Source organism: Phaeodactylum tricornutum, chromosome 30 (assembly GCF_000150955.2).
Source record: "Phaeodactylum tricornutum CCAP 1055/1 chromosome 30, whole genome shotgun sequence".
In the NCBI taxonomy this organism is placed as follows: Eukaryota; Bacillariophyta; class Bacillariophyceae; order Surirellales; family Neidiaceae; genus Phaeodactylum; species Phaeodactylum tricornutum.
In genome coordinates, this window is record NC_011698.1 from 250,418 (window position 1) to 265,264 (window position 14,847).

Below are 14,847 nucleotides of genomic sequence, written 5' to 3' on the forward strand. Positions count from 1 at the left end.
TGTAAAAGTTGGCGCAGTTTTCTAAGTAGAAAGAGTAGCTTGTGGAATTAACAATGTTATCATCGTAACTGCGATCTACATCCTCCATGATTTATGTGAATGTTGCAGTAACTAGAAATTTTGCTTACAGATGTACGCTATTTCCCGCCAGAATATCAATACTTGGACTCGATTTTTTCTCAAAAAGTGTAATTTTCAGCCCTGCTCATCCCAAATTATGGATTTTCTGATCGTCAGCACATCTGTTCCTCGGAGCAAACGTTACACCAACATTGAAGTGAGACTTTTGGACGTACTTAGGCGCAATATTACTAATGTAAATGCGTAAAAATCAACAATGACGTATTGACAGCAAAGATCAAGTGTGGATTGATGTGTCTCGCGTCGAGCTTTTTCCTGTTCCTATCCCCTCGTCGAACCAATGGTAAACCCCAAATCCCAGATCTCTATAGTACCAACTATACCTTGTCTTGCGCTGATGCCATCGTTCGACGTCAGATGATATCTTCTTCTGGTTTGGCCCAAGATGGAAAGACTCTTCCTAGCAACCGCAATTGTACGCTGACCTCCAAGGCATGTTCAGTGAGTACGAGTAACAATGAGAAAAGTATCAGGTTCCGGTTTGACAATCGAGGAACAACACATTCTCGAGGCTGGTACTGGCGGCACGAACAACGAGATAGTGTCATTGGATATACGGCTCAGTCCTAATACAGTGCAAACAATCGGTAGTGTCTCCCACTCTTGGTCCAGTCTGGTAGATGCGGTCATGTCTTCTTGACTGGCAGTCCTTTTTAATCGACTTTAAGCGTTGTGAATCTTTTTCTCTTTCGCTGAGTGTTCCCGCTTTGTATCACAGCTCAATTTAAACTTGGTATCAGCATAGTCGACGCCTTACCTGGTAAGATACGCCTCTACACTTCCAATATAACTTTGTCAAAATAGGGAGTAATCTACGAAGCGTGAAAGAAAAGTAGACATAAATCACGAAGTTTTGCGCCCTCATATTGTCTGGGTCACATTAGTTATCAGAATGAATACTCCAAAATTTCATTCTTTGACAGTATGACGCCAAATTCAGAGAGAGAATCTCGTTGCGATTTCTGGGGGGCGGAGAACTGATCCAGGTTGGCACTGGTTACCTCGCCTATTTCCTTGTAGGTTGGAGAATGCGCGATCCAATCGTTGGCAACATCGCAAAATTCTTTTCCAGACCGGTCATTGGATAAATTCTCTATGTACGCGGATGCTTGGACCGTACGAAATACCGGTTCGAGATCCTCGGCAGCATAATCCATGGTGGACGGAAACGTACGGTCCAGATACCGATCGAGGGGGTACGGAAATGGCAATTGGCTATCCATATCAAAGACGACAGTTTCTGTCGAGGTCGCGTTTGTCTCCAAAAGAATGCAATGGTAATTCCAAACGCACGGTATGCGGTTGTTGCGCGTGATTGTTTGGTAAAACATGGGGAGGCACTTTTTCCTATTAGTACAAAAGACGACGTGGTAGCGGTTCCTGTTGTGTTCATTCTGCATCATTTTACGGTATGCCAATCTTATTAGAAATAAGCGGCCCGCAAATACGGCCACAATACATTCGGTGAGGAGCGACTTATGCTGTGTAAGGTTGCGTTGGCACTATTCAAATGTCTCCCTTACCTCCAGACATTTTCTTCGCAGTAATGCGCAAAATAGAGAGCCTCGTCCCGATCCGCTTCTAGGGCTGTCGTTGCTGCTTCAGTTTTGTGACAAGAAGCACCGGGGTTTATTGAAAAATACCCAGCACAGTCGAACAGCTCAGATTGAGACAACAATGAAGACAAGGCAGAATAGAACTGCAGATGAGCTGACTGTGAATAAACGGGGACGAAGGCACCTATTGCAAGCCCGCCATCGTAGCTTAAGTTGACTAGTAAAAGCGTGGAAATCGCAATGCGATGCTTCTTCTGAGATACAGTCTTCCCAGTTGTTATTAAGAGGTACATTGCTTTGTCGTCGTGCAGAAGTCCAACTCCTTTCCAGGTAGAACTCACAGATTATTGATACAGCAGTCGATTGATATCGGTCTACTCTCGCTGTCAACGACAGAGGAACTTTTTACCGAACCTACTGAAGAAGATTAGGGTTGACAGGGAGTCAAATACTGACAGTGAGTACGAATAAATCTGACAGTAATCACAGTCACCGTCAAAAAGAACCCGGCAATACCTTTGAACATTACGTTGCCATTTTTTAAATACGCGAAATCAACTTACAGGCCTCGTATCCACTATTACTAGCTTCGACACGTCAAACAGGGATAGTCACGGCAAAATTCTTCTCGGCATGACGCTTCTTCTTCTAGCTAGAAAAACCTTTTCGGGGGAGCGTATTGGGAGGAATCAAACTCCCCAGTCAATGCCTGAAATTCTGCAAAACTTCCAGGGATGCAGCTCCATTTGTAGCCGTCTGAATGTCCTTCGCAGAGGTCCAGCCTTGCATTTTCAATAGAGATTACATCAGCTTCCAATCGATTGCCTTGGGTCAAGGCCATTGATCGGGTTACAGCGCAAAACAGGTATAGAACGGGTATTCTCGTGACCGAGCCGACTACCGTACTGTCCTCATTCATTGGCTTACGTTTGTTTATGTGTATAAGAGTAAGCCAATAGAGTTGAAGCTACAGAATCTACAAACATAACTGTATTGTTTGTGATCTATACGATAGTCCGACCCCTCTATAGGTATGTGCCGCGACACAGGAGAGCCAGCTTTTTACGTTTACAGCTAGTACCAACGAAATCCAAATATTTCGAACGCAAGTTGTGGTTCTTAGCGAAGTAGTCTCGCAGAAAGAGAAACAGTATTCGTCTGGGCAGTTTTCGAGATTTCATGAATCATTTACATTAGCTCTGCAACCTCGCATAAGTTGAGACTCAATGAAGGGTAAAATGACCATGAACGTTTGATCTATGGTCGCTATAAGCCGGTGACAACGTCTTTTGCAGCTATTTCTTAGATATACCTGTCAATTCTCTCTTAAGCGAGGTTGCGTTCATGATACTAAAAAGGATTTCATGCTATATTTCTATGTACATACATATAGAGAAGAAATCAGGGTCAAGTCATCCGTTAAATATTGAAATGCCAGCTCGTAGGGGCTATTGCTGTACAATTATAAATTTTTTCAGTTTGGTGGCTGATATGACCTATTTGTTTCCTTGCAGAATGGCAATGACGCAATGACCAATTTAACTCGGGAAATGGCCAGAAGCAAATTTCCTGACTGCGAACGAGAGAGCTCTCCAGAGCTTGATAGGCGACTACACTTGATTTCCATCGGGCGGTAATCCGCCCGTCCAAGAATTTCCAATATTCCAACGATGGCCTATCGACTACCGCCACCGTTATTTTCTCTTATGAGACAGGGTGTAGTCCTAGAGATCATTAACGATAATCCTCGAAGTCCGCAAAAGTCGGCGACGGCAGCTTCATATCTCAGAAGAAAACTTTTGCCGACTTCTGTTCGCTCCTGTGAAGGAGCTTACATTCCAACACGGCTCCCTCGACGAAGCAATAGAAGTAGCGCGAGCGATACCATGTTGTGTGGCGCTCCTCGCAATAGCAAGGATCGGAACAAGCAATCTCGTTGGGCCGCCTGCGCAATACATCCTCTTCTCCTGGAAGAACGTCGATTGTTACTGTTGAGGGAAGTTCAAAGAACAGACACAGCTTTTCCATCCGATCACGACGATGGAGGTTCTAATTCCTCGAGTAGTCTAGCATCTGTGTTCCAAATAGAAAGTGGTTGTATAGACATGCGATTCCGCCGACGATCACTGCGACACACCAGCGCTTTGATTGAGCACATACTTTCCCAACGAAATACGGCGCAAGCCCAAAGTCCGAAGGTTCCCACCCGGCGTCGGTCGGTAGAGCAAGAAAAAGAGCGACAGCAAAGTCCACACAAAAACGAAGCCCATCAAATTACTGCGGATTTTATTCTTAATAAGATGCAGGTTCTGGATTTTGCGGGACGACGCGAAAGCCCACCCTGTAAACCTACCCGCCGTTGTAGCGACGAACATCAACGATATATGACGCAGCAAGCGATTGCCCAAGTGTTGGACGAAATGGAGGACGACAATGACTGCAAAAAAGACGACGATGACGACGAAAATGACAACGAGGAAGGAATACTCGAGAAAAAGTCGGCGAATGAAAATCGGCGTCTCAGCGTACAACGAAACAAGGAGACTGCCGCTATCGCGGAAGCCTTGTCGGAAATGAATCTGGATAGTGATGAAAACGCAGCGCAGGAAGACTCTACCTTTACCAGGGGAGGTCAACTCCATCACACCGCAGGATCCGATATACAAACAGGCCACACCTCTTTGAGAACAGCGCTTCGTAGAGCCAGCTTTCGTCCCAGTTTTACCCCTGAAATAACCGAAACCGCCTTAGCACAAGCCCTGGTAGAGCTTGATGACCAATCGGAAAGTGGCGGAGACACCAGCCCCGACTGCGTTGCGCTCGTCCCCGCAGCAATCTAACTTGCTCAAATCATCTGTATGTTGGGTGTACTGAATTGTGGGTAGTGTTTTTTCTGGAAGAAGAATGTACCTGAACAATAGCTGTAAATAATTTTTTTCTTTTCCTAAAAACCCTTGGTTTTTTAGATCTCTACCCCTTGGGTGCTCCTCTCTTTGAAGTCTGGAATGAATGTGTGGAGTCCTTTACAGTTTGCACTCACTGCATTCCTCCAAATTGTACATAGGCACCAAAAAGGTATTGTAGATATAGCAGCCAATACAGAAACCGGCCGACGATTCCAACCATGTAGCAGCATTGCACGTAAAGGCCACGGCACCCATGAGTGGGCGGTAAAGGTCCGGACCGAGTTCCTTGCGGAATAGGAAAATAATGAGGCAGGTTGTGGCTAAGCTAAGTCCAATCATCCATGCGAATCGTTTGGGCTTAGCAGGCTTCCAGTGTGGCTCGGGTTGCAGTACGATGGCCAGCAACGTTGAAAGCGTTCCAATAGGAGCCAAGGGCGTTAAACCAGTGAAGGAACTCAGGATAAACTCCCAAGCGACAATAGGATAAAGAATGTAGAGCATGAGGGATTCCTTCCAAAAGAAAATGTTGATAATGGCAACCCAGCTGACAGTGTTTAAAATGCCGGCACGAATCCGGACGGCGTGTTCATCCATGTAGATCTGGTCTGGCTTTTCCGGGTTGGAATGGTGGCCGAGCTCCCACCAGTTTCCGTATTTGCCATGGATCCAGAGCCTCTCCCAAGCCGAAATGGAGGACGCTTTCTTCGTACCGGTAATCGTGCTGGAAGGAGAGTCTGAACTCCACGGGAACTGGGCTCCCTGAGGATCAGCCACCAAGGCTTGACGGCCGTTGCTGAGGACGGTCGGGTTTTCCTGGTCGAAACCGCTGTTGCGAAGAATCATGAGTGCCGGAATTGTTTGGAGGCCAAACAGATCACGCATGGTCTGGGTCTTCTCTAGATCGTACGGCATGACGTCAAGGGTTCGGTTTTTCTGACAACTGGCATGAAAAGCTTCGAGGGTGCGATCGTTGGAAACAAACACAACTTTGCAACGCTTTTTTTCGAGAGCACTCGTACTTTGGTGAACAGTAGGAGCGAACGCTTTACAGTGAGGGCAATAGTCTGCACCCAAGAAAACTGCGATGTAGTCATACTTGGAGGAATCAAAGGCTTCGATAGTGGATACTGACACCGTTGGGAGAGCATGAGGAGCTTCGATGTCGTTGATTTGGTCCGCGCTGATCTCCATCTTTTGGTTGAGCTGAATCTGAGGACCGAAGAGGCGAATACGCCAGTCAGTGGTGCTTACAGCGGCCATCATGGTGATATTTTGATCGTGACAGAGATAATTGAATTTCTTCAGAAGGGTTGAAAATTGTGAATCGAAGAAAAAGGAAAAGGCTTTTCCAATGACCATGATCCAAAAAGGCCTTCGGTCGGACTCAACAAGGAATTGCCCGAAAAAGGCTTGACGATGAAAACCCGTAGTTTTATTAGTGATGGCAATCGGAAGGTTACATAAATGTAAAATTTCGGATGAGAAGGAGTGAAAACTACACTATTAGAGGAAAAAACACTGATTCTGAGTATTGTTGTTAAAAATAAAAATAATTCTTATAATTCGATCAAAATGCTGTACTAAAAAGGCCTGTTGATCATGAAGATCGTTTACACTAAAGCAGGAACATGGTTGGTGATCTCAACGTCTACCCAGCAGGAGTCTGCAATTAATGCTATCCGCATCGACGCGGTCTCCAACAACATTGACACCCGCACCAGAAATGTGAAAGATCCGATGGAATTTGCGTGGAGCTTGCAGTCAGTCCGCAGCGCGGGAAAGATCGATAATGATACAAATATGTCAGTTACGGCTGGTGAGCGAGAGCGTCCAATGCTGGCCCTACTAGAGCGACCCCCAACGAAGGGTATGGTCAAGCCAGATGATCCGTAGAGCTCTGGCAACAGAACTGAAACGACTTTACGCTAATGTAACGCATCGAAAAAAAAAAAACGCCTCGAACCCTGACCAACACTCCAAAATCGCGAATAACGATTTGGCCCAACACACAATTTGGCGTTCAAAACTCTGAAAGTTTCCACTTGACGGAAACCGTATCAACGCGTCTGCCTATTCATCGCTGAGCAAGGAGACATGGAACTTTCATTTCAATGTGGTGCGAGTAGGGGATATGGGAATGGGTGACCCTCTAAGACAACTGTCGGAATCGCCCCCTTAACATCAACAGTAAAGGAACGTTCTTGCGTCGACTCTGGTATGTATTGGCTGTGAAGCACGCGAACAACCTTTTCCTACGCCGCTTCGTCAACGACGGCTTAGTGTGCTGGTTTTGAGGAAAGATCCGTTTCTGTTCCAGACTTGATTCACGTTCTGTGAACACAAACATCGCTCTTGCGTTTAAATGGCATTGAGAAACAACCTCTGATTAAACAAGCCACTGACTGTAAAATAATATTTAAGACGTAGTTGGTCCCGGGGGGTTATGCTTTTACAGTTTTAGGGCCCTCTGAAGATTCTGTCTAAATATTTCCTTTTCTTCAGTCGTCATTTGGTCCATCGATAGCCGAAGACCTTCGACGATACCTGCCGCACCAATTGCAGTGGTCGTCCCACCTCCAAGGATCACATTGACAATTTCTCGTGTGACGCATGCTTTCGAATATTCCATCACCTTCAGCTCTAAGGAACTACTTTGCTCGGCCATCCAAGAAAGCATCGTTGCGTCGTCTTCCCAACAATCCTCGGACTTGCCCGAACTCTCGAGAAACCACTTTTGAATCAATAACGACGCTTCCGTAGGTTTGAGCACATTGACCGCACGGCCAACTCTTGCCGCGTCAATTATTTTACGACGCAATTCAAACTCGGCCAGTTTTCTTCGAAGACGCCAATAAAAGAACGAGCGCGCTTCTCTCCATTCGACATCCTGCTTAATGACACCCACTGCCTTCATCCGTCCTGGTGTATCGTGCAACTCGCAGAATCGCACCGAAATTTGCTCGTATACCGGAAGCAATTGGTTTTGCCTTTTCACTATAACTGCCTCAACATCAATCCTGGCGCTGTCATCCACACATTCCTCAAGCTGTATATCTAGCGCCTTGAGCTTTTCATCGAGGCGGTGCATGGTGGCAATCAAGTCCTTGGTGCGGTACTTTACTGAAGCTGTACCGTTTGCTTCTAGAACTCCTCCCCGGGAACTTCCCTTTGTAGCGTACATTTCCATACAATTTGCGTTGATCGTAGCATCCAAAACTACCCAGGCTCCCCCTCGTATCTCGGCGAAAGGAGGAATGAAGACAAATACTGGCTGTTCGTAAGCGACAAAGGCGTCGACAATTTGCGATCCGTATTTGAGGACTTCGTCAAACATATCTCGTTGTCCTCCACTAAACCCTCTCCAGTTGGCAAAAACAATCAAAGGCAAATCCTCCGTGCGAAAATCTTTAATCGCTGTCGCTGTTTTGAAAGCACTGTTTGGGAACCAAACTCCGCCTGCCTCGCGAACAACGGTTTCGGATGCCGTCAGATCGGCCGGGTCGGCTGGTTTGATGGTCTCAACCATGCGATTTTCGGTGACAATTACCCCCATTGGGATGCCGCCAAGTCTTGCACGACCTACCACTACAGCTTTCGCCCATCCAGCCATAGTCTCCGTGAAGCTTCCTTTGTCAAAAAAACCACTCTGCCAAGTACCTTGGTCGTCAGCACCTCCAGTCAACAGGAATCTAGGGTCATAAGGAACTCCCTGAACAGGTATGTAGCCGATGGGACGTTCGATGTCGTCCACACCACGAATGTCGGAGATTGGTAAGAGTCCTCTCCTCGTTGAGGGTACATAAGAAAGCCATTTCACTGCGGACTTAATCGCGCGGAAATGGTCCGCCTCAACCATATGGGAGATGCCATTCGAGTGCATAATACTCGGGCCACCAAGCTGATCATGAGTGGAGTACACATCAACGCCCATCAGTTTGTTCAAGGCTTGGAATCCCGTAAGAATAATCGGGGACTCCGTTTTTCTCTGAATTGTCCTCTGTCCGAGGCGGACGAGATATGCACCGATACCCACAGTCCTGCCAAGGACAACTGTCATTGTGAAGATGTCTTCATACGCGATACTCGTTTCACCAGCAATAAGCCCAGAGCCCTTTAGATTCTCTACTCCAAGGTCAGGTTCTGAACCAATCACATCCACAATACGGTAAACAGTTTCTCCGTCGAGGGACATCGGCTCAACGTTAACCAGCTTCTTCTCTTTCGTCAGAGAATCGTAGTCCGCCTGAGCCAGGTAGAGGAAATCGAATCCACTTTCCGGCTTGGCAGGATCCTTGAAAGCAACTTTGAACAACTTTTTGACTCCCTCGGCCAAACCAATCCTCGCACCAGCGTTGGCAGCGACATACAGACGCGGAATTTGACGCTGCCGAGCGTACTCAGAAGCCATCTTGAATACAACATCTTCTCGGGTTCCAAAGCTCCCAGCTTTGTGAGTAATGTCATTTGAAAGCAAGACAATTTCACGGCCCTGACAATGGTTGGATAGGTAAGACCCGAAAGCGCTCAGCGAAGACACAATGAATGATATGAACTTACATTTGGGTACTCCACCGTTTTGAGCTCTACAAGCCACGCCACCATACCAACATCATTCATTCCAGCTCCTCTGCGTATATGAGAGAGTTCCAGCATTCCGTCAAAGTAGTCGTTCATCGTCCACTTCTCAGATGATCCTTCAATTTTTGAAACAACTAGTTCGGTAGTTTGCATCACCATAGTAGGACGAGCCGCTGCACGGATACCACCCTCAATACCACCCTTTTCGGAGGCTTCGAGCCACTGCTGCTCAACAGCAGCTTCAAAAAGCGCAGGGAGGTCGTAGCAGTACAGTGTATCTGACGCTCTTAGTGCAGTCTTCCGTTGAGCGTCAAAAGGGCGGGTCAGAGGATACGGAGCCTCCACGTTGACACCTTCCCAAGAGCTGTCGCTTGTACTAGCAAGTGTGGCCTTCGTATTGCCAATCAATTTGAACTTGCGCTCGTCGCTGCTATCATCGGCTGCTTCAACGTACGTGCTCATTACGTGAACGTAACCAGTTGGGTTGCTAGATACCAATCTGAGTGCGATTGGATGAGATTCGGAGCTCAATCGGCAGACAATACGAATCTCAACCTCCACAATGCCCATCGTTGTGATACGTTCTCCATGCTTTTTCAATATCCCGGCCACAACATGTTCAACAGTTACCGGATCTAGAACAGTTTTTTCAAAGTCACTGGCCACATTGATAAACACGTGGTTGTCCATGCGGCTCTTTACAGAACAGAGATCAAAAGCGTTTAAAGTGTCTACCAGAATTCGATCAAAGCTTGTCTGATTCATGTCGGTCACAAAACCCAGCGATCGGACGAAGACACGAGCGGCTTTACTTGCTTTGTGATCGGAAGCGAGCGCAGCTTTCTTTGGTACCGCTTCATAGAGGTGAGCCTGACCAGTTGCCGAATTGTGAGAGCCAAGGCCTCGAATGTCAAAGTTCGCTGCGACACGATTCAAATCGAGCTGCGGAGCTCGGACAGGATCGATTCCTCTGTAAAGTGCAATTTCTTTGTATGCGGGAAAGCGGAACGTGAACATCGCAGGGGCCCTGTATTCCTCAAACTCGTCGTAGTGTTGGTTCATCACAAACGTTACCCCACGGACGCCAGCCTGTTCGAGTAGAGCATGTGAGCCTTGCAGGATCAATTCACATTTCTACAAAACATGAGGGAGAGAGAGGGAACAAACAATGAGAGACTCATTCTGCAGCAAAGACACGAGAACCTTAAACTTACCTTAGCAATCTCCTGGTGACTCGCTTCGTCCAGACCAATATCCGAATTCAGAACGATGAAATAAAGAACATTCACCGGATCCGACCCGGAATTAGCAACAAACTGCGACGAAACATTTTGAATAGTATCAGCATCTGCCACATCGCTAACGTTGTCTACCACCATACAAACACCAATACGTAGCGTGTCAGCGGGGATGCCCTGCTTAACGGGGATCACACCTCCCGATTCCGATGGTTCGTCGTTAGTCTCCATCAGAGATCCAGAACTGACCACACGTTTCAAATCCATCAAGCTTGCCACAGTTGACAAGTTGCTCACCGCACCCTCTGCCTGCTTCTCCATAAATGCAAACTTGAAAGAGCGTCGTTCTCCATCCCGGATAATATCCTTCATCGAAAAGGAGCGATACATACGACGGACAAATATTTCGGCCAAACCAACAGATTCCAATCCCGACGAAGAGCTTTTGAGCAGTGGAAACAACAGGTCCACCATAGGAGTTTGGTCCGCCAAAAGGTCAGTGACGGTGCTCGAGAGGTTCGCTCCGTCTGCCGTAGCCACATGGGACGCCGCTGCAACGAATCGACCCTTTCTAAGCTCCAAGCTTGGCAAGCTTTCCTGCATCAAAAGTTTTCGAGCCTTCAACGCAACTTCACGGTAAAGATCATTTGAACCCATAGAACCAATCTCTGAAATGGCGCTCTCTGCGTGCAGAATAACAGATTCCGTTCCGGCTCCTCCCGTGGGATTAATCTTGGAGCCCACCCCTATAGCGGTCATGATCGACGTAACCAATTTTGAAGTGGTCTGTAACTGCTCGTGAGCGCGACACACACTGAGGATGTACCCAGGATCATTCTTATGTCCTTGGCGCAATTCTTCGACTGCATCAGCATATGACTTTCCGTCGCAGAACCAGCGTTCATTGGCAGTCCATTTTTCTAACGCAATCAAAAAGCTGTCGACCGCCCGCTGCGCCCCTGGTACACCCGAGGCCTTTCCGCGATTATAAGGTAGCACGGCTTCGCGGAGAGGAGTGATAAGTGCTTCGAAAGTAGCTCGGGCTGACGTATCTGAGATGCTCGAAACATGAGAGGCCAACGCTGCTAGAATGCTAGAGGCGGGAAATCTGTCGAAAGAAGAAAGCAAGAGACACAAGTCAGTTCATGCACCACCGCGTCAAGGAAAAGCGGACTTTTAGTGTTCTTACTCAAGATCTCCCACTCCGCCATTGGCCCCCTCTGCACGATTTTCGTACTCTCGGACCATCGTAGAAATGGATCTCAACAAAGTCGCGGGTAAGCGGCTACTGAGAACAGAGAGCTGTTCCCGAATTTCCAAAACCGGCAAGAAGGGATCTGCCACTGCTTGCATCAGGTCAGCCATGGCGGCGTCGATCGTCTCCGGCAGCAAAATGTATCCATCCGTCGCGCGGTGTAATGCCTGAACGGCCTTGCGCAGCACCAAATGAGCATTGCGAGTGCCGTTATTGGATGTGCTTCCGTTACTGCTACTGGTGGTATTGCGAGCAATAGATTGACCCCATCCCGTCACTTGCAAGTCGCCCTCGAAGACACTGACAGTAGCTACGTTTTCGGGATTGTCTAGGGCTAAAGTCCCCAAGATGTCACCAGCCGTCAAAGAAGCTCCTTCGTTCGCGTGCCAAGAAATAGTTCCGGCTTCTTCCACTTTAAGCGGCAAGAACATTTTCATCACTTCCATTTCTGCATAAGCCTCACCCTTTTTGACGTGCGCTTGATCCGGTACGAGTTGCTTGACGAGTTTGCCGGCCACGTCGGTGCGCAACGACGTGGGATCGTAATCGGGTGAAAAGGCAATCGTGGCTCCAGAGTTGGTGGTAATGCGCATACCGTGGGCCGAATCTGCCTTCCGAGTCAAATACACGACATGGGATGTGCCGTCGACGTCAATCAAATAGCCACCGTCACTCAACACGCGCACGTGAGTTTCCACCACGCGGTTTTCGCGGTCCGTCGTCAAACCCATCGAGAACGTGTGTGGGCCCGTCTGCACCGTTCGTAGCACATACTTGACGTTATTGAGAATAAGCTCCACTTCTCTGGACAGTTTTAACAAAGACCGAGGCGGCAATTGTCCCTTTTCCAAAAGTTCAACGTATTCCGTTGTGGCGTCTTGGGCGCAATTGTAGGCTTGCACCGTAGCGCCCAAAATAACGTGTACGTGATCGTGCAAAGTTTGAATGGCCACATCCGTCTTGCAAGCTTCTGTATCGGACAAGACCTTGTTTTGAATGATCCCATCCAACCAGGCTGTATCGATATGGTTGCTGACAAAATCTTCCAACTCAATCAATTTCGAAATATAATCCACCGTGGTACTGATATCACCCCGAATCGAGAGTTCCTTGAGTGCCAGCACCATGTTTCGTCGCGCCTGTTCTCGATCGGAACCGGACGCAAACAAGTGTCCAAACTGGGAATCGGCAAATTCGTGGATGGCTCCGGAACTGTCCATACTGAAATATCCCCAGACGTTGGGGGTAGACCGAAAATTCAATTCCTGGAGGGTACCCGAGGTGGGTTGAAATCCGGCTTCGGCGTTCTCGGCCGTGATGCGGACTGCCATGCAGTGTCCGTGCGTGGGTTGGGCGCTGACGTTGTCGAAATCGATCTCGTCGAGGGCGTCGTCGAAGCGCTTCCGTCCGTAGCGTTGTCGAATTTCTGGAATATGAGAAAGTGGCAAACCCATGGCTACTTGCAGCTGACAGGCGGGTAGATTCACGTGGGTGATCATTTCCGTGACGGGGTGTTCGACTTGCAAGCGCGGGTTGAGTTCCAAAAAGTAGAATTTTTGCGTGTCTTCTTCGTAGAGGTATTCCACCGTTCCGGCGTTGGCGTAGGAAACGGCCTTGGCGAGTGCCACAGCGGAGGCCTCCATTTGTTTCCAAACGTCCGGTGCCGCCGCGACGGGAGGTCCTTCTTCAATAATTTTTTGGTGACGACGTTGTACGGAACAATCGCGACCATTGAGGGCCAGGGCGTGGCCGTATTCGTCCGCCAACAACTGTACTTCGAGGTGGCGGGCCTTTTGGGCGAGCTTCATGAGGAAAATGGGACTTCCCGGGACCTCGCCACAGACTTGACGGTAGGCGGTGGCGACATCGTCCGCGTGTAGGACCTTGCGAATTCCTTTGCCTCCGCCACCTTCACTGGCCTTGATCATGACGGGAAACCCAATTTTGGCGGCTGCCTCACTGGCTTGGGTTGCGGACTGCACCCCGGCCTGTTCCAAGGCCCAGGATGGCAAGGATCCTTCCTTCACGTTGTAGGATGCCTGAATGTCGGATCCGTTCCAGGCGATACAGGGGACCCCCGCGGATTGCGCAATAATGGTGGACCCAATTTTATCGCCGAGGGCTTGCATGGGTGGTCCGGCGGGTCCAATAAACTTGATCCCACAGGACTCGAGTGTATTGGGGAGGGTAGGATTTTCCGACGCGTGTCCCCATCCCGCCCAGACGGCGTGTACGGCGTGCAGACGAGCAATTTCGACAATCAACGAGACGTTGGCGTAATTGGAGTGGTTGGGTCCGCCGGGCACGTCGACGATGACGTCTCCGGCGCGTATGTACTCGGCGTTGGAGCGTAGATCTTCGGGTGTCGCCATGACGACGAAGGTCAAGGCCTTGCTGTCGCCAAAGGTTTCGTAACTCCAGCGACGCAACGAGCGAATGCACTTGACGGCAGCGTTCCCGTTGTTCGCAATGAGGATCTTGGAGATGACGCGGGCCCTGGGACCTCCCAGAAGCTGGATGTAGTCTTGGACGGTTGCGAATCGACGGTGGGTTTCCTGGGCGATGCCCCCCGCCCCGTCGGCGGTTCTCGTGTACGGCATGACGCCACAATCGATCGAGCTGTTGTTGTTGCGTTGCTAGTAACGAGTGTCACGAGGAGAAGAGTGGCACTAGGGAAAAGAGTATCACTGTCAGTGTTGGTGAGTGATTGAAAACGAGGGTCAAGAAAGGCTGTGATGGGACGCATCGCATCGCGACGCGTGGGAGGAAGTCAAGGATATTTTGTCGGGACGTACGTACCCTGACTCCAGTGCGCGGGGCTCGCGAGTCCAACCAACGAACGGACTGGGTCGATATGGAGACGTTACTCACAGTCAGTGACGGCGAGAAAAGAGAGGGATGCGACAAGGGACAGTCACACACACACACAGAGTGAAGGAATAATCCCCTTGTTCCAAAACGAAAGGACCACGGGAGACTGGTGAGTTTCGTACGCACCGGCAAAAAATGATACGATTGTCGACAATTTGGACGGTTTTTTGGGGACTGTGAGCAAGGGGACCAGGTGAGACACGACAACCCAACACCACACTAAATGAGACACTATGAAACACACGTCACGCGCGAGACTTGAACTGTGAGTAGGAAAAGAGACCACCCACGGCAGCGTTGCT

The 14,847-nt window shown here is 48.8% G+C and overlaps 4 protein-coding genes across 4 annotated transcripts; 1 reads left to right on the forward strand and 3 right to left on the reverse strand.

Annotated features, from left to right (window-relative positions):
* Positions 1-975: 975 nt before the first annotated feature.
* On the reverse strand, positions 976-1,990 carry PHATRDRAFT_50507 (predicted protein; the record flags this gene model as incomplete). The annotated part of the gene is made up of 2 exons (XM_002185420.1): positions 976-1,560; positions 1,665-1,990. The coding sequence occupies 2 exons, from the start codon at positions 1,988-1,990 to the stop codon at positions 1,029-1,031; spliced, it is 858 nt and encodes a 285-aa protein (XP_002185456.1). The 3' UTR covers positions 976-1,028.
* A 1,377-nt stretch (positions 1,991-3,367) lies between these two features.
* On the forward strand, positions 3,368-4,537 carry PHATRDRAFT_41473 (predicted protein; the record flags this gene model as incomplete). Its single annotated transcript, XM_002185369.1, has 1 exon — positions 3,368-4,537. One exon carries the CDS (start codon positions 3,368-3,370, stop codon positions 4,535-4,537), a length of 1,170 nt encoding a protein of 389 aa, XP_002185405.1.
* Positions 4,538-4,720: 183 nt separating this feature from the next.
* Positions 4,721-5,904, reverse strand: PHATRDRAFT_50508 (predicted protein; the record flags this gene model as incomplete). Its single annotated transcript, XM_002185421.1, has 1 exon — positions 4,721-5,904. The coding sequence occupies exon 1, from the start codon at positions 5,864-5,866 to the stop codon at positions 4,721-4,723; it is 1,146 nt and encodes a 381-aa protein (XP_002185457.1). The 5' UTR covers positions 5,867-5,904.
* A 1,099-nt stretch (positions 5,905-7,003) lies between these two features.
* On the reverse strand, positions 7,004-14,274 carry ACC2 (biotin carboxylase; the record flags this gene model as incomplete). Its single annotated transcript, XM_002185422.1, has 5 exons — positions 7,004-9,092; positions 9,161-9,297; positions 9,382-10,315; positions 10,396-11,504; positions 11,646-14,274. The coding sequence occupies 5 exons, from the start codon at positions 14,272-14,274 to the stop codon at positions 7,053-7,055; spliced, it is 6,849 nt and encodes a 2,282-aa protein (XP_002185458.1). The 3' UTR covers positions 7,004-7,052.
* Between the last annotated feature and the right edge of the window lie 573 nt (positions 14,275-14,847).